This window comes from Ovis canadensis, chromosome 25, assembly GCF_042477335.2.
Source record: "Ovis canadensis isolate MfBH-ARS-UI-01 breed Bighorn chromosome 25, ARS-UI_OviCan_v2, whole genome shotgun sequence".
In the NCBI taxonomy this organism is placed as follows: domain Eukaryota; kingdom Metazoa; phylum Chordata; class Mammalia; order Artiodactyla; family Bovidae; genus Ovis; species Ovis canadensis.
In genome coordinates, this window is record NC_091269.1 from 62,860,306 (window position 1) to 62,879,273 (window position 18,968).

The 18,968-nt window shown below is 40.7% G+C and overlaps 1 protein-coding gene across 2 annotated transcripts; it reads right to left on the reverse strand.

The window, feature by feature from the left end:
• Window positions 1-949: 949 nt before the first annotated feature.
• On the reverse strand, window positions 950-17,850 carry LOC138430285 (transcription factor A, mitochondrial). 2 transcript variants are annotated; one of them, XM_069572403.1, is made up of 7 exons: window positions 17,384-17,850; window positions 16,506-16,624; window positions 14,952-15,022; window positions 14,386-14,535; window positions 9,705-9,800; window positions 6,041-6,097; window positions 950-5,560 (listed from the first exon to the last, which is right to left on the reverse strand). In XM_069572403.1, the coding sequence occupies exons 1-7, from the start codon at window positions 17,392-17,394 to the stop codon at window positions 5,414-5,416; spliced, it is 651 nt and encodes a 216-aa protein (XP_069428504.1). In that variant the 5' UTR covers window positions 17,395-17,850; the 3' UTR covers window positions 950-5,413. The 2 variants fall into 2 exon arrangements, with proteins under 2 accessions (XP_069428504.1, XP_069428503.1); XM_069572402.1 differs by having other exon boundaries at window positions 17,178-17,845.
• Window positions 17,851-18,968: the final 1,118 nt, after the last annotated feature.

Genomic DNA, 18,968 nt, shown 5'->3' on the forward strand with positions numbered 1-18,968 from the left:
AGAAAATTTAGAGGATTCAGTGAGCTGGCATACTCCATCTGGAATCAACAGATGTTAGTGTCTTTCTAAGGCTTCTAGATGTGTCTTTACTTGTGATGAAGCTTGAGCCCTAAATGTGCCATCCTGTACCTTCTAAGGACATACTTTCACACAAGCACAATACCATTATCCCACCTATAAAACTTAACCATAAAAAGCATCTAATACGAAATCCACATTCCAAGTGCCTCATCCTAAGAGTGTCTTACAGAGGTTGTGTCAGGTTTTTGAAGCTGTCTGTTTTAAACCAAGATTCGACAAACCCCTGTATTACATAATACGCAGCAGTGGAGTGGACAAGATTCACTCATCAAGTCCTAATTTTCCCACTGGAAGAGAGTGCAAAGCGAGTAGTCCTCTGTTGTCTGCTTTTGGCTGTGCCAGGCAGAACGCAGGAGCCTAGTTCAGGTCAAGATCAAACCCACGCCCTGTGCAGTGGGACTGTAGAGTCTTAACCACTGGGCTGCCAGGAGGGTTCGAGAGCGAGAATTCTTAAAAAATCATAGATCTACCTGCGCCCTCTCCCACAGAGTCCATCATTGAAACATGTACAATATCATATGTGAAATGAATCGCCAGTCCAGGTTTGATGCATGATACAGGATGCTCGGGGCTGGTGCACTGGGATGACCCAGAGGGATGGTACAGGGAGGGAGGTGGGAGGGGGGTTCAGGATGGGGAACACATGTACACGTGGCGTGTACAACATGGCGGATTGATGTTGCTGTATGGCAAAAACAATATTACTTTATTACAATTACTATATTATAAAGTAATTAGCCTCCAATTAAAATAAATTTATATTAAAAAATCTTAGATCTACAAATAGGATAGAGAAATTTTGCTTAAATTTGCTCTATAGGTTCTAAGTATCCCAGGCTATTATCTATCAATCCAAATAAACAGCGCATCAGAATTAAATTTTATTACAAACATGATTCTGTTTCAGAGTTACCAGTTTTTAGAAATTTTTTACAGCACAAGCATTACCACCACCTCCTAAATGAATATTTGGGTTAGTGGATTGTTTTAAAAAGTTTTTTTGAATTATAACAACACTGAATATTAAAACAGCAGTACAAGTCAGCAGATTATTTACAAAACTTTCAAAGCCCATACACAACATATATAGGAAACTGACACATGATAAAGTTAGACTTTGTGTTAAAGGTGACTGCATATAGTAATATCAAACACTGCCCTCACTTTGCTGTCCAAGAGTGTTTTGAAATTCTATGACTCCCAGCCATTTTAAAAAATTTTAATATTGCACTATTTCAAACATCGTGCATCATATACAACTTTCAAATATTTATTCATATTATTTTAAATTTGCATAATTTATATTCCCATAAAATGCGACAGCACTGTACTCAACAGGCAATCCTTTGCAGGGCTCAGAGGTGGATGAATTTCATCTGACACAGTTTGGTTTCTATTTCATCCTCTACCACCCCTTCTCCTTTTGCTTTTAATTTTTTCCAGCATCACGGTCTTTTCCCATGAGTCAGGTCTTCACATCAGGTGGCCAAAGTATTGGAGCTTCAGCTTCAGCATGAGTCCTTCCAATGAATATTCAGGGTTGATTTCCTTTAGGATTGACTGATTTGATCTCCTTGCAGTCCAAGGGACTCTCTTCTCCAGGACCACAGTTTGAAAGCATCAACTCTTCAGTGCTCAGCCTCCTTTATGGTCCAGCTCTCACTTCTGTACCTGACTACTGGAAAAACACCCTTGCCTATACAGACTTTTGTCAGCAAAGTAATGTCTCTGCTGTTTAATACACTGTCTAGGTTTGTCACAGCATTCCTTCCAAGGAGTAAGTGTCTTTTAATTTCATAGCTGTAGTCACCATCCACAGTGATTTTGGAATCCAAGAAAATAACATGTCACTGCTTCCAATTTCCCCCCTTCTATTTGCCATAAAGTGATGGGAACAGATGCAATTACCTTATTTTTTTAAATGCTGAGTTTCAAGCCAGCTTTTTCACTCTCCTCTTTCACATTCAAGAGGCTCTTTAGTTCTTTTTTACTTTCTGCCATTAGGGTAATTTTTAAATGTTTAGCCTATTTAAAATTTTTGTTTACGGTCAATTTTAAGTATGTAGTTTCTTAGCCAGTAAAAACTTTTTAAGGTATTTTTAATGTGCTATAGATGGTTTCATGTTTTATGTATTTCCCATCAAATATAATCAATGATTTAATTACCAAAAATACTTTGTGAACAATGTGATAGAATGATGATACTAACTTTGTACAGTTTTACTATTTGGAAAATTCTACAAATTGAAAATAATAATATGTTCATTTCTTATTCTTCCCAAAAGTTCAACTTAAGAGTAATACTGCTTTAAAATTTCAAAACATATTATCTGCACTTGTAACATTTTCAAATTTGTCTGTAAGAGCTTGGTGCTTTGAAAAGGAAGAGGACTAGTGGCTGTGAGGAGAGAAAAGGAAGGAAGAGAGTATTCTTTTGTTGTTGGAGTAAAAAGATTGGTAACATTAAGAGAAATAATGGAAATGAATTACCTATATAAGAAGTTCTTGCTGCTTTAGCACAATCTGGTGGTGATTAATTTTAGGTACAGTAAATGTCAGAAATATCAATAAAATTTGCTACTTTTACTCCCATTTTAATTCAGAAATGTAAATAAACACATTCATGGCCAACTATTTAAAAAAGGATATACCTTATTAAAAAAAAAAAAAAGGCATTTCTAAAAAAGGAGTTACCCAAAAGCAACAGCAAATTTACATTATTACAGTAGGCTGAATCTGCACATATACCTTAAACATCAGAAAATAATTACACACACACCCCTGTCAAATTGTTTTATAAAATCTAATATTGGTACTCTAGGAACATAAGCATCTCTGCGACTCACTGCTCAGACAGCATAAGCACTCTTTTCACTTAAGCATCTCTTCCCTGGTCACAATTCTTTAGCTTTTAGAATTTCTTGTTCAGTCAATTTAAGAATGGCGACCAGTTACACACCTAGCCACTGGTTGTTGATATAAGCTCTCACTCTTCATAACAGAGTATTTGTATACGCTGTTAAACTGGATGGCATTTAATACACGGTATGCCATCAACTGAAGTTTATTAAGAGAGGTGTGAAATTAGATTATCCTAACATTTAAAGTATTAACAATGACACCCTGTTAGAAACAAAAGGGTTTTGCTATAGCTCCTTTCAGTTTCATACCTTTCCTCCTGTATTAAGAAGCATATGCATGAGAACTTGGTAGACACTGGACTTCCCAGGACATTCAGGAAGATCCCTGAATGTGTTCGGTGTAAGTACAGGGAGCCAAATGCCTAGAGCCCAGAAGGTAGGTATGAATATGTGTTTTATGCATTTGTGCTGCAGGAGTTTATAATTCGCTTCTCTGCTTCATGCATTCTATAATATTTATCACAAACACTGACTCGCATGTGCTCCCTGGGCTCATCTGAAGCACAGAACACAGTCAATTATTTGAGTGATTATTTTCTCCATTCTTCTAAGGATGGTACAAAATCGGCACCGTTCTACATGCCATAGGGAATTAGGGCTTAATTCTCTCCTGGAAACCTAATTGAGAAAGCTTTCGACAGACACTAGCAAATGTCCTTTTCTTCCCTCTCTCTTCCTCCCCAGAATACTCCAGCCTCAGACCAAGGGTCATTTACATAATGGCAGACTTTGTCCTGCATTACCATTCACAGAGGAAAGTTGTTTGAAAACTTCAAACAACTTCACATATTTAAATCTTAGGCTAGTCCTCTTAAAGTTGTAATTTTCTCTACAGTCCCGACCTTTGCCAAGTTCAGTATGTAACAAGTCATTTTTTAGTGATTCTTTTACTTATTTTCTATTCACAAACTACAAAAATCTTCTTTCTGGAGATCTAGAATACACTTTTTTTTTTTTGCATATTTTGCAAAAGTATACAAAAAAAATACGAAGTAAACACATAAATGTGAGTTACAAATTCATGGGAACTGACGATGACAGTTGAATATTTTGCTCAAAAAGGTGGTGTGGACTTTGAAAACCTTTGACTCATGTTAAGAAGATAATCAAATGCTAGAAGATGGTAAGGTTTAAATGCTAACTGGAAAACTGTTAAGATGTATTTTACTGAGCCACAGCAAGTAAGTTAAGAGCATCTCATTCCACACTACACAGGTCAGTCTTTGCAGGCTGCACCTGTCTATAGCAACTAAGTCAACTGCACTGTTGTACAAAAACAGCCATAAACAGTGAGTGTGGCTGTGTTCCAATAAAATATTTTTTTATGGACACTGAATTTCATATTAATTTTCATGTGTCTTGAAGTATGCTTTTTTTTTTTAAACTATTTAAAACTGTGAACAATTCTTAGTTGACAAGGCCATGCATGAAAAGCAGGCAGTGGGCTGGATGTGGGCATCAGGCTAGAACTGGCTATTAATTATTATACAGGCTTTTATATGTTATGCAAATGTTTAAAAATTATGGGTTCCAACTTGAGAGACTTTGGAGACATATGATTTTTTTAGCTCTCTCATTTTAAAACTTACACCAAACAAGTTCTCTTACTTTCTGGATAAATATATTTACATAAGAGAAAAAATAATTCAGTATACAAACTCCTACTTTGTTTAAAACAACAAACGAAAATCCCAGAAAGCTATAAAATGAATGTTTCACCTTAAAACATAATTAGGAAACACATAATTTTTATTCTATGCAATATAAAATAATATGCATAGATTTAGTACATAATTTTTTAGTTTTTAATTTAGGAAAAAGATAATGAGGAAAAGGTTTATAAATCTATCCCTTTTATAAAAGCTGCAACTGACACCAGAAATTCCTCACTTGTACAACCATCAGCTCTGACTACAATATGAATTATACCCAGGATTTGGAATTTACCAGCATGAGTTCTGGATGCTCTTTTAAAAATGCAGTTATATCATAGAACGCTATGGCTTCTACAAACTTTGAGATACTTATGAATAGGAAACTCCTGCTTCCATAATATAAGGAAACAAGAATATTTTTTCCATAGTCATCATGTATAAAAAAACTTCACAGTCTGATTTACCTTTATCAAAGGTAAAGTGATTCACTGCTACATTTCATGTATTATTTTGATGCTCAGTAGTTCCTAAACACAAAATAAATTCCACATGAACTCTTATCTGTTTGGGTTTTCAAAAGCAAGACACCAATACAAATGTATTGAATTGGCTGGCAGAAGTCCGTGCGCTACAGAAAAGGAATTAAATATAAATGTTCACCAACTTTATCCATTCTAATTTTACAACAGCTTTGGGTATTGGGACCTAGCTGGTTTCTTATGTCTATCCGTTATGAACATAACTCAATCTTCTACTTCAAAGCTGCTCAGGCTCACTTTTTGCTGGGTATTTAACTGAGCGACGTATAAGGTCTTCTCGTCCAACTTCCATCATCTGTTCCTCCCAGGATTTCATTTCGTTATAATAACGAATTTTATCATCTTTAGCAAGCTGAATATATACCTGAGAAAGAGTATAACTGTTAAAATGATTTCTTTAGAGGAATCTTTGCAGTTAATTTCCGGGATGCGCTCCAAAAATATTCTAGAAATTATCTTACTATTCTATATGTTAAAGGGGGGTTGGAAAGAAATATTCTTGTGAGATAAAAATTAGATGAGAAACAGATAAGAGATAAAGATTTTTAAGTATTAATGAAGTTGCTGCAATTTCAGGGTTTGGAGTGTGGAAAAGCAACAGGGGCAGGGTGTGATCATCACTGGATATGATGACATTAAGTTACAAGGGACACTGTTTTAAATACCAGTTTGATATGGAATCAAAAACTACCAAAAGAAAAAAGCCAACCTGGTTCCAAGAATATGACAATACTTTAAAACCATTGTGTAATATAAAGTTGTTTTCACATGAATCAAGCCTTGCCCTAATATATTCTCACAGATATTCTAACTAAGCACTTGGGACTAAAACCATACAACTTACTTGCTTTTGAGAATTAGAGAGATTTTTCCAGTTTTCATTTATAGCTTTCAGCTTTACCTGTAAAACAATATACATTTAAGTACCAGATATAGGGACTTCAGTGATTAAACAAAGATGCCGTTTTCTTATGCATTCCAAAAACAAACACTCAGATATCAAGAATCACAGGCAAAGACTCCTCAAAAATCCGAGATGTAACTGACATATAACAATACTTTCAGGTGTACAGTGCAATGCTTACTGGGAGTCTGTGCCTTTCGAGCACCTTTACCCAATTCACGCTCCTGCCCCACCCAGCAGCCTGCCTAATTATCGGCGTGCATCTGTGTCCACGCGCTCCTTCTGTTGCTGTTTTAGCACAGGGGTTCCCCTTCTACTGCGTCTTCAGTAATACCTGTTTTTTGTAACAGCCGCTCTAACACATATGAGGTAGTAGTTCAGTGTAGTTTTGATTTGCATTTCCCTGATAACGATGTTGAGCACCTTTTCATATACTTACTAGCCATCTCTACGTCTTCTTTGGGCAAATATCTATTCAGATCCTTTGCCCATTTTTTAATCAGATTTTTTTCCTCTGGGGTGAGGGAATGAGTCATATGAGTTCTCTAAATTATTGTCTCCCATTTGGCAGGATTGCTTTTCATTTTGTTGCTGGTTCCTTTGTTTGTGCGGATATTTATCTTTTTGAATTCAAAGATATTAATATTCAAATATAAGCTACTGTCACAGTCTAGCTTCAAATACTGTTCTGCCTCCTCTGTGGCTTAAATGCTCACTTAACTCCTATGTCTGTGCACTGTGTTTTAGTTGTCATCACAGGAGCAACGCAGCACCGACTCTTCTTCCACACAGCTGAGCTTAACCATGTGACCTGGGAAAAGTTCTATGACCTCCCTGAGGTTTGGGAGCTTTATCTATAAAATTAGAGGGATGCAGGAATCCCACAGTTGGAGGAGAGGCAGAGAGACAGTGAGTACGCCTCACACAGTCTGTGGTGTTGCTGCCAGAGTGCAAAGGCTGAGGAGGAAAGCAGGCAGGTGGAGAATAAGGAGCAGAGAAGAGAGAGAGACAGAGGCGAGGAATGTGAGGGAGAGGGGCATGAGAAGCGTCTGTTAAAGGCAGGAGGGTATCATCAGTGATTTTAAGGGGTAGTTAAAACTATTAATATTAACTTCACTATCCTGACCAGAACTTTTAGTGAATTTTGTTTTCCTATCAACAAAAAGTGAGGTACCCAGATAGTACCTGGGCCTGTTTTGAATACTTTAAGCTTACCTTTATAAATACATTTAGTATATTCAGGGATAGTTGCTCACTAAACACCTGCTCTCTGAGCTTCGCAAAGAATTGCTTTCATGCTTTTAGTTCTTCCATAATGTACCTTCTTGCTTATATTTAATCCGTAAGTTTCACATTCAGTGTGTTAAACAATAATTTATGAAGCTGCATGCATAAATAATCTTTCACCTAAAAAACTAATTCATGGAAAAAAAATCAAAGGGATGGGAAGGTATTTACTTCTGGTGCCATCTAACATCACAGTGAATGACTAAATCACTCACACCACGTGAGGACACAGTGAGAGGAGGTGCTAGCTACGAACCAGAAGAGGGCCCTCACCATGGTGTGGCCTTGATCCTGGACTTTCAACCTTCAAAACTGTAAGCAATTCATGTCTGTGATTAATTTTTTTTAATTAAACAACTAAAATTTCTAAAGGCATAAAAACCACAGCGACAAAAACAATAGGAAAGAACACTACCAGCCCGGCATTGGGGGAGCAGAAAAGCAGAGCTAATCCCAAGCTCTAAGTGCGGAGTGCTAGTCACTCAGTTGTGTCCAACTCTGCAACCCTATGGACCATAGCCTGCCAGGCTCCTCTGTCCACGGAATTCTCCAGGCAAGAATACTGGGGTAGGTAGCCATTCCTTTCCCCAAGGGAGTCTTCCTGATCCAGGGATCAAACCCAGCTCTCCTCTCCAGGCAGATTCTTTACCGGCTGAGCCACTGAGCTTCCCACATGGCGCTAGTGGTAAAGAATCCACCTGCCAATGCAGGAAATTTAAGAGACACTGGTTTGATCCCTGGGTCAGGAAGATCCCCTGGAGGGCATGGCAACCCACTACAGTATTCTTCCAGAGGAGCCTGGAAGGCTACAGTCCATAGAGTCACAAAGAGTCGGATATGACTGAAGCAAATTAGCATGCACACATAATAGTATTAAGCACTCAACACTGATCTAACCAAAATTATGGTAACTATATTGGGAGGTAGGTTGATAGAAAAGTGAACAGTGGAATGAGATAGAGTTAAGTGTTCATCTTACACAGTGAGAGATAATGCCTAAAGCATAGGCAATGCTTAGAATTTTAGAAAAATCAGGAAGTAACAATATAAGAACATTATTTAGCGATATGGAGGTAAATACCACAAGAATCAACTAGAATAGAATGCACGTGCTCCTGGAGTAAGGGATATGGCAGCACAGTAAAACCTGTATCTTCCATAACAAGCCTTATTTTGATTCTTTAAAACTATGTGTATGTACTTTTTTACATGAATAAAAATGATATAATTAAATTAATTTTAATTTTCAGAGATAAAGGCCAGCCATGAAGCTTCTGAGGTGATTCCAAGATGCAGTCAGAGTTGAGAACTACTGATTCAGAAGGATTCTCTAACACAAAACCTTCTTATACTAATAAAACTGAATCCACGCTAAGTTAGTGACAGGCTTGCTGCTGTAGTAATGTAGGGCCATGGAAACTAAATTTAAACTCCAGGGCTTCCCTGGAGGCTCAGGGAACCCACCTGCCGATGCAGAAGACATGGGTTCAATCCCTCACACGAGAAGATCCCCTTGTTTTTCAGAAGTAACCTACTATATATTCAACACTAAATAAAATGGTAAAGAAAAATAAAATCCCAAGGGAAGTAATCAGTGAAATCATACACAGCCAGAAAAAAAACATTACATACACAAATAATTCAATCATATGTCCAACAGATCTAAAGAACCCCAAGAGTCAGCCTGGCAAAAGCCTTCATCTCACACTAACGAGAATTAGGAGTCTGAGCACACAAGTCTTCTGGCCGCGGCATATAAGAGGAATAATACAACTGACAGTTTGGAGCCTCGAAAAAGGAAATAAAGGGAAGACTGAGCCACAGCAAGGAGGACAAGCTGTTTCTTCTTTCTGCAGTCACAGATGCCACTCATGTGTGTCATCAATACATTCCCATGGGTAGAACCAAAAGCTTTTAAAGGACGTCACATGAAGCCACAGGTTACGCTCAAATCCCAGTTTGAAGCGTTACACCTCTAACTCTCACTCCTTCCCAGTGATTGTAAAACCATGCAGAAGTGCTGGATAAGGAAAGTCTCCAGAACTTGAACACTCCTATAAAGGTGAAATTTTTGTTTTTTTAATTAAAAAGTTGACTATGTATATACATGGCTGAATATGTATATATACACATTCAAATTTTAAACATTTTATGTGGTAAGAAAAAGGATTTTTAGGACTTATTTATATATACTATTTTTTACAGTAATTTACCACTTTTTTTCACCACTTGACAGGTTGCACCCCTAAAGTTTCCTGTCTATATTATTTTAAAAATTAGAATAAACATTTTTAAAACATACAGAGTTCTGTTTTACCTGTGATGTGCCATCCTTAGTTTCCTGAAAACGTTCAGCTATAAAAATGTTATAAGCTGACCGAGGTCTTTTTGGTTTTCCAAGCATTGTTAACTCCTAAGTGAAAAAAAAAGAAAGATGAGATAAAGTTTAAACTCTATGATACTTAACTTTACCTAGAGAAACTTCATTCACTACCATGAATTACAGAATATTCTTTACAATGAACGTTATGAGTATGCAACTGTTCCCTCTTGGGATCAGAATTTTTGATAGTACTATTTTGAAAATTCTAGTAGATTTTTTGAGTTACTTTTCATATGGAAACATTTCCTTTACATATTACTTTTATGGTCTCCACCAACCTAGATAGTATATTCAAAAGCAGAGACGTTACTTTGCCGACTAAGGTCCGTCTAGTCAAGGCTATGGTTTTTCCTGTGGTCGTGAGAGCTGGACTGTGAAGGAGGCTGAGCACCGAAGAATTGATGCTTTTGAACTGTGGTGTTGGAGAAGACTCTTGAGAGTCCCTTGGACTGCAAGGAGATCCAACCAGTCCATTCTGAAGGAGATCAACCCTGGGCTTTCTTTGGAAGGAATGATGCTAAAGCTGAAGCTCCAGTACTTTGGCCACCTCATGCGAAGAGTTGACTCATTGGAAAAGACTCTGATGCTGGGAGGGATTGGGGACAGGAGGAGAAGGGGACGACCCAGGATGAGATGGCTGGATGGCATCACTGACTTGATGGCCGTGAGCCTGAGTGAACTCCGGGAGTTGGTGATGGACAGGGAGGCCTGGTGTGCTGCGATTCATGGGGTCGCAAAGAGTCGGACACGACTGAGCAACTGAACTGATGAACTGAATAAATGAGCAGTATGTACAAAATCTTTTTAAACATTAAAAAAAAAGGTTTTATCCTTGTAAGGCACCACTTCTCCTTGGACAAAGCCCTACGTACCTCCACCTGACAACTCAAGGACACTGGAGTATTTGCCGCATTATCTAATGAAGGGTGCTGCATCGTCCTAACCTACCGAGTTTCTGAACTTAGACAGAAATTTATAAAATGGTGGGGATTTTAATGGCAACTTGGTTTACAGTCAATAACAAACCCAACTTCCATTCATAAGTAGGGCCCCTGTGACTTACATACAGAGACCACTTTCTCGGCCCTGCGCATCTCAGGAGAGGAAGCGTTTTACACTTTGACTCTGCATGGCCCCTTTTGTTTCTAGAGCTACCACTAGGAATCTCTTCTAGGTGCTTCACTTGCAACTTCCTGGCCCCCTACCTCTCACCTAAACTGTAAGTAGTTGGAACTGGGGATCTAATGGGGAAAAAAATTCCAGCAGGGAGAGCAAATGGAAGTCTTAGGGAAAAATCACTCAGACTTTCAAGTTCCTGGTTCTACATGTAAGGAGTTTGGAAGTCACCACCCCATCCAATAAGTATAAAGCTGATCAGACTGCAAAATCAACAACTCTCTTGGATCCACTTCAGAGGGGACACGGCAAATTGCTGCTCCCAAGACTGGACAGACAGACACAGACAGGTGAACACAGGGAGTCGAGCCTTACTGGAACAGATAGAGGAATGGAAACCAGTGGTGTGGAAGAAACTGAACCACAGTTGACTTAATTGCTGGAAGCTCCATGTGGACAACTCTGAGAGCTACCAACACTCACAGGAAAGCCTCATAATATTGTGAGGTTTTTCTCCAGGAACTTGACCAGATTCCCACAGTAAATCAAGGAAAAAAACCCTCTTGCTTTCAGCAGGAAGTAAAGGAATCATTTCAAAATACCAGAGTACTTTATCATTCTTAACAAGGCCTGCCCTCAAGGGACACGAGCTCATCAGAGCCTCATCTGCGGGACTTCACTGCTGGTGTGCCGGTTAAGACTGCGCTCCCCGTGCAGGGCTTGGGGTTCAATCTATGGTTGGGCACTAGATCCCGCGCTGCAACTGATGATCCGGTGCAGTCAAATAAAGAATAAACACACAAACATTAAGAACCGAACCTGCTGTTATACTATCAGAGCCTAAGACTTCAACGAAAGGAAACACTAGACTAAAGCTTACTTTAGCCATCCTGTACCACCTAAGCGCCAAGCCACAGGCTCATTAAAGGTTTTTTTGGGTTTTAATTGCTAACTCATATCTGACTCTTTTGCAACCCCATGGACTGCAGCCCACCAGGCTCCTCTGTCTATGGGATTGCCCAGGCAAGAACACTAGAGTGGGTGGCCGCTTTCTTCTCCAGGGGACCTTCCCGACGGATCTGCTTTGGCATGTGGACTCTTTACCACCAACTCACCAAGGAAGCCCTTATTAAAGGACCAAGAGCAATCGTAAGGCTGTAGAATGCTTCCCCTGCCCCATGCCTTACCACGTTACAAAGGCCCATACACAGCAGTTCCTTTTACCCAGCACATCATACGTCTAACTATCAAGAAAAAAATCCCAAAGCGTACTGAAAGACAAAAAAGCCTAACATAAAGAAACAGAACAAGCATCAGAACTGGCAGGGATACAAAATTATCAGACCAGCATTTTAAAACAACCGTGATTAATATGGTACGGATTCTGGACAGCCTGCATGAACAGACATTGTAAGCAGAGAGGGAAATCAAGAAAGAACCCGAAAGAAGCGCTAGAGATAAAGGGAATTCCCTGGCAGTCCAGTGGTCAGGACTCCAAGCTTCCACTGCAGGGGGCACACAATCAATCCCTGGTCAAGGGACTAAGATCCCAAAAGCCACACAGCATGGCTAAAAAAAAAAAAGAGAAATCCCTGAAAATCCGAAAGTAAAGAGAACAAAGACTGAAGAGGAGAAAGAAAAGAATATCCGACCACTCCTGTGTCACCATGGGGCACAATACGCACAGCACACGCGCAAGAGAAACGCTGGGCCGGATGCAGCACAAGCTGGAATCAAGACTGCTGGGAGAAAGATCGGTAACCTCAGATATGCCAGCGAGACCACCCTTGCGGCAGAAAGTAAGGAACTAAAGAGCCTCTTGATGAAAGTGAAAGAGGAGAGTGAAAAAGGTGGCTTAAAGCTCAACATTCAGAAAACTAAGATCATGGTATATGGTCCCATCACTTCATGGCAAATAGATGGGGAAACAGTGTCAGACTTTTTTTGGGGGGCTCCAAAATCACTGCAGATGGTGACTGTAGCCATGAAATTAAAAGATGCTTGCTCCTTGGAAGGAAAGTTATGACCAACCTAGACAGCATATTAAAAAGCAGAGATATTCCTTTGCCAACAAAGGTCCGTCTAGTCAAGGCTATGGTTTTTCCAGTAGTCACGTATGGATGTGAATTGGACTATAAAGAAAGCTGAGTGCTGAAGAATTGATGTCTTGAACTGTGGTGTTGGAGAGGACTCTTGAGAGTCCCTTGGACTGCAAGGAGATCCAACCAGTCCATCCTAAAGGAAATCAGTCCTGAATATTCACTGGAAGGACTGATGCTGAAGCTGAAACTAATACTTTGGCCATCTGATACGAAGAACTGACTCTTTGGAAAAGACCCTGATTGAAGGTAGGAGGAGAAGGGGATGACAGAGGATGAGATGGTTGGATGGCATCACCAACTCAATGGACATGAGTTTGAGTAACCTCCGGGAGTTGGTAATGGACAGGGAAGCCTGGAGTGCTGCAGTCCATGGCGTCCCAAAGAGTCGGACACGACTGAGCAACTGAACTGAACTGGAATAGAAGAGAACAGAGAAAGGAAGAGAAATAGCTGAATAAGAAACTCCTTATATCTGCTCAATCCTCATTTCTGGTCCTCCCCACTCAAAGTACCAGGTGGGTGCATTCAAGAGCAAGGGAGAGCGCGAGAGAGAGAATAAACCCTAGTTTCCACCCTCCAAATACCATCCCTACCTTTTCTGGCTTCCTTTTACTAACTGGATTAGCAGTCTCAGATTACTATCATTGACTTGAAATTGGGTAAGTCCTCAACCCAAGAGCTAGGAGGGCTTAAGACACAGGCATCAGGAAGAGAGATCCCATCACTTCACATTAAAGGCTGGAATCTACTTTTTCAGAGAAGTAAGTTTTTGTTCTGATGACCATTTTCTATGGTATATATACTGGATCAGCAAGTTCACCACCTCACACCTAATAGTATGGAAAGATGTAGTCTGACAAATAACAGAATTTATATGGACTGATACCTTCAACTAGAGGCTACTAATTTTGAACCATGTGGGATTTTTAATGAGGAAAAATCAAATTTCATCCTAAAGGCACTTTAACTTTATTAGCTACAATAGGTACTTTTAAAACATTGAGAAGGTAATGAATTCAATCTATTCAGCAATATTCAGAATCAAATTCACCATCACCTATAGAACAATTCAAATCAGGAAGTTACTCTAGAAAGACCCAGATGCAAGACTTCTGCTATTCCTGATTTTCCTGTTTCCTAACTCTGTTCCTACAGCTTTTACACCAGTCCTAATTATGTATCTCGAACTCAGATACATCCAAGAGGAGGAAAAATGGTTTACAGTGTACTAACAGGCATGTGGTCCTGGCCGCAGAAGGAAACTATCCTAGTTTTTCCTAACTAAAGTACATTCTCTACCATATCATCAAAATAAGGGGAAAAAAACAAACCTGTATTTATAGGCATATAAATTTCATTTTTTTGCCAAAGGAAAAGACTATTTCAACCATACTCACTCTCTTTTTTATTAACGCTTTCTTTTTTAAACGTTTCTGCATGATTTCTTTTTCCAAAGATACTATTTGACTTGGAGTTAGTTGTTCTTGAATTCTGTTTATTTCTTCCTTGTATACCTGCCAGTCTGCCCTGTAAGCATCTTCATATATCTGTAAATATAAAATCCAAGTCAGTGAATAAACTATTGCTGGCTAATTAAACATAGCACACCTGACAGGGAAGAACAACTGCATAACTTCAGGAAACTGACTGAACCACCAGTGGAAAATGTACTCTGAAACCCCACTTATAAATCACGTGTTCTTCAAACATGTTATCCAAGGTGAAGGTCTAGCAACTGGCCTCCAACTTCAAATTGCTTCAAAAAACCAGCCCTTCATCACCACTACCATTTATCCATATTCTCATCATTTATGTGGATGAGAAAGTATGACATTCCTTTGAGATAACAAACGTTAAAAAAAAAACAAAAACAACTCTGGGTCATCTGGTTCCTTAAAGGACATGACAGTTGTCCTTACCTGCAAAATAACTGGTCAGCAATGTTGAAAATTTATATGCTTACCTTTTTCTCTGAATCAGGAAGTTCCCTCCATAGCTTGGCAATTTTTTTAATTAGTTCTGAATTTTTTGCATCTATGAAATGAAATAAAAATTGATGTCACCATTTTACATCTCAGTATCAATTTCTAAAGACTTTCAGGAAAGCATAATCCATTAGCTCTAAAATTAAGTATTTTGAGAGACATTTTATCACAAACAACTTAAAATGGTTTAGTTTTTCTTTAACCAACTAATTTAAGTACAATAAATAATTTAATATTTTATCTAACATTGTTAGTCTATTATCTAATAATTAAGGAATAGTATCATTTACCACCAAAATGGTCCTCAGGAATTGATTACTAAGTTAAAGCAACTGGGGAATCAGTGTTTACAATTTTCTACTTCATATTTCAATCAAAAACATTTTTTCAAGTCTTTCAGGAATGACCAAGTTCATAAAACCTGACTAGACAACAAAACATAGTCTTGATTCATATACCACCACCCTGTATTTCAATTACAGAAATACTGTTTGCAAACAAGCTAAATTATTCTAAAACTAAATCATTTTTCTCCATTTCCTTCCCATCTTAACTGGAATGACAAGGTATAAATTATTTAACAAACCACTTGTTAATTTCAACTCCTACATTTCAAAAGATGCGAGTACTGAAGCATGTCTCTTAAACCAGTTCTTTATGTGACTATTACAGCTCATATGATTTTCGTAAGTGCCCTGTGATGTAACGCGTATGAAAAAGCTTTAGACATTATAAGAAAAGCTCAGCAATTACTAATTTGGTCACTATCTTTACACTATAGCCCCAATAAGGAACCAGTCTTTCTAGGGAGTCAACAAACCTAACTGGAAATCTTTCAGAAATTCAAGAACTGGCTTTCAGTCAAAAAGCTCTTAAAATTAGTGATAACCTGTATTCAGCTTTAAAATTTATGCAACACATCCACATAAATTACTTCACTGCACCTTTATGAATAATTCGCAGAGGCAGAAGCAGGAGCTAAGCGAGAGGGTAAATGATTCGTCAATGGTCCTCTAGGCCAACGGCCACAAGGCCCCAAATTCAGCTTCTTCATCCTCTTTCCTGAATACTTTCCATCCTACATGCTATTTTTAAAATACCGTTCACCAGTTCTCGACTTCATTTAAAGCATTTTTATTTGGTAAAATTACCTTACTGCTGTGCTTACACTGATTTCTTATGCATGCCTGCTAGGTCGCTTCAGTCATGTCTGACTCTGCAAATCCATGGACTGTGGCCTGCCAGGATCCTCTGTCCATAGTTTTCCAGGCCAGAATAAAGGAGCAGGTCACCATTCCCTTTTCCAGGGGATCTTCCCCACCCAGGGATTGAACCGGCGACTCCTATGTCTCCTGCATTGGCAGGTGGCTTTCATACAAGCCCATGTTAAATCTATTTTACAGGTCATCAAACAGAATGGTTATGTTTCTGCATTCAACAGATGCCTTGATACTGAAAATCAAGCCTTCAATTTAACTGCTTAGTGGCATCTTTACTACATCAGAGAAGAGTATATAACGCAAACTCCTTACCTGGGTTTTGAGCTTTAAATATGGGCAGCTGTTCTTTAGAAAATCGAACGTATGAAGTCATAGGCTTCTTTGGATAACCACTCAAGCTGGATGAAAACCATTTTGGAACATACGCAAAACTACATATAAATAAAACGAAAATAACCAGTGTTAAACATTTAAGTACCCGTATTCATAATTATGTGAACACAGATGCCAAGCAAGATATCAAGGTGCTACACATCTGACACCTAACACCTTCGGTAAGAACAGTATTATTTAAAATCCTGTCCTCTCCAGGCTAAAGAGCGTGCAAAACTGAAGTCTCCTAGCAAGGGCAGAGAGTGAAGGGAAACATGTATCTCCAGCTCCTGGGCCTTGCCTCAATGGCTAGATGAAGGCAGGACTCTCGGGGCGACTTCGCAGGGGACGCCGAACCCGGTGCTCCAAGGTAGGAAAGTGAGCAGGGACGGGAGGAGGGGAAAAGTGGCCGGAAGGAAGGCCAGGGGTACTGATGCCGTAAGGCCTGGTCTCAAAGCTATCACCCCCTTGGCAAGGTCGAGGTCGGAATCACAGGGCCAAGTCAGTCCTGACCATTTTAGGGGGGACAGAAAGCGGAGAACAGCGTTTACATTCTAACCCCAAAGCGTCCTGAACCCTTCCGCCTCCGAGGGTGCAGGCAAGCAGGCTTACCTAAAGGGGGAGCGCAGTCGACTGCCACAGCCGGCGCAGAGATCCGCTCCTGACTTTCCCAGTGCATTCAGCACGCCCCAAACGCCCCGGAGAAGCGCCATCGCATCCGCAGACAAAGCACTGACCAGGCCCCACTTCCCTGCAGCGCCCTGGCACGAGAGAAAACGCAACAAAGCCGCCCTAAAGCCGCGAGACAGCCTACCCACCTTCCTATCATGCCCGCCCTCGCGCGGCACTGTGGGAAACCGGCTCACTTCCGATTGAGCTAGGAGGCGGGGCAAGGCAGCGCGCGCAGGCGCCGTAGCGGCTTCCCGGGGGGCGGGGCTACGGAGAACGAGGAGCCCGGAGGCGGAGCGGGGACGCGGCGAGCCGGCCAGCCTGCGGAGGGACCTGGCCTCCAGGGGGCGAAGCTGAGCCGCCTGTGTCCCAACCCCACCCCCCGACCCCCCGCCGCCTGCTCCGCAGCCGGCCGGGAGGCTGATGGGCGCGCGCCGGGGTCCCGCCGCGGGTAGGCCGCTGGCTGGTCTGTGACGGCGGGAAGGCCGAGGACGTAACAGACGGCCGGCCGCCGGGACGCAGGCAGCCGAGCCGCGCGCGCTGCTCCGCGGTCAGGCGGCGCGCGCCCCGCAGAGCCCCTCAGCGCGAGCGGGAGCGCAGAGTCCAGAGTCACCGCAGGGGAGGCGGGGTGCCCCGCGGTCTCTAACCTCAGAGTGCCGATTCCCGGGCCTGGCCGCAGGGCCGGCTGCAGCGCTGGCGTGGGTCCCGTGTCTCAGCCTTTTTAACAAGTTCCTCAGGGGTTAACAAGCTCCGATGCCAGTGGCTGTGGGGCCACATTTACAGCAACACCGATCCACGGCCCCATCCCCTGAGGCTCTCGCTGACCTGACCTTCAGGCTTGACCTCCACCCCTGCTTGCTTTGTGGGGAGGAGACTGACTGGTTACCTGTCCGGAGGTTAGAGCCCTGGCCCCATCGTTTCCATTAACGTCTTGATCTGGGAATGTCACTTCCCCGCTGTAAGACTTAATTTCCCCCACTGCAGACGAGGATGTTGGGCCAGCTCAGTCTTCCCAACCAGAGCTCTGAGAACGTGTCACAATTATGCCTTGAGATACTGATGGATGTGCGGTACCGCCATTTCCCATGTGAACAATGGCGTGAAAAAAGATGGGGAAACTAGTCTGAAGCTCTCTAAGGACGCTTCTAGCTCAGGTTCCATTTATTTCAAAGAGCCACTTCCTGAAACAGCTTTTTCTCTGTCGGATAGCTTTGTAGGAAAATTCTTACTAGTGTCACGTCGAGCTGAGAGGCTCTCACTGACCCTTCGGGGCTACCAACCAAGCCCACTTTTAAGTGGTGAGCAACTACCGCCACTTCCTTTCCAAAAACTCTCAGGATTGAAAGGGACCTTTTAGGTCATCTGTTCAAATCTCTTACTCTGTCGTGGAGGAAACAGGGTTGGATTTTGTTTGTTTGCTTATTTCCTGAGTACACATTATGTACAAAGCCACAAACTTAGATTAAAAAAGCACAGCCTTCTCACGCCAGTGAACTCTAATGGGAGAGGCAAAGAGATGAACAGTTAAATTACAATGTCAAGCTGAAAGTGTAGGATAGATTCCTTATAATCACATTTTAATTGATTTCTGCAACAACCTTTCCTTACATTTTGCTAGAGTGTTTTTATTCTTTCAGATGTTTGATAGATATAAAGTTAAACTTTTTTGAATATTTAGTCTTTTTGTTGTTTTAAAGTGATATTTTGATAAATCTTGCTATAAAGTTCTTATAA

Excerpts from the sequence above, each read along its gene's own strand:
- LOC138430285 (XM_069572402.1), bottom strand. The coding sequence starts at position 17,278 with ATGGCGCTTCTCCGGGGCGTTTGGGGCGTGCTGAATGCACTGGGAAAG. Across the intron at positions 6,098-9,704 it reads CTAAGGATGGCACATCACAG|GTAAAGCTGAAAGCTATAAA; the intron begins GTAAAACAGAAC and ends ATTGTTTTACAG. Across the intron at positions 5,561-6,040 it reads TCTCTAATTCTCAAAAGCAA|GTATATATTCAGCTTGCTAA; the intron begins GTAAGTTGTATG and ends ACTCTTTCTCAG.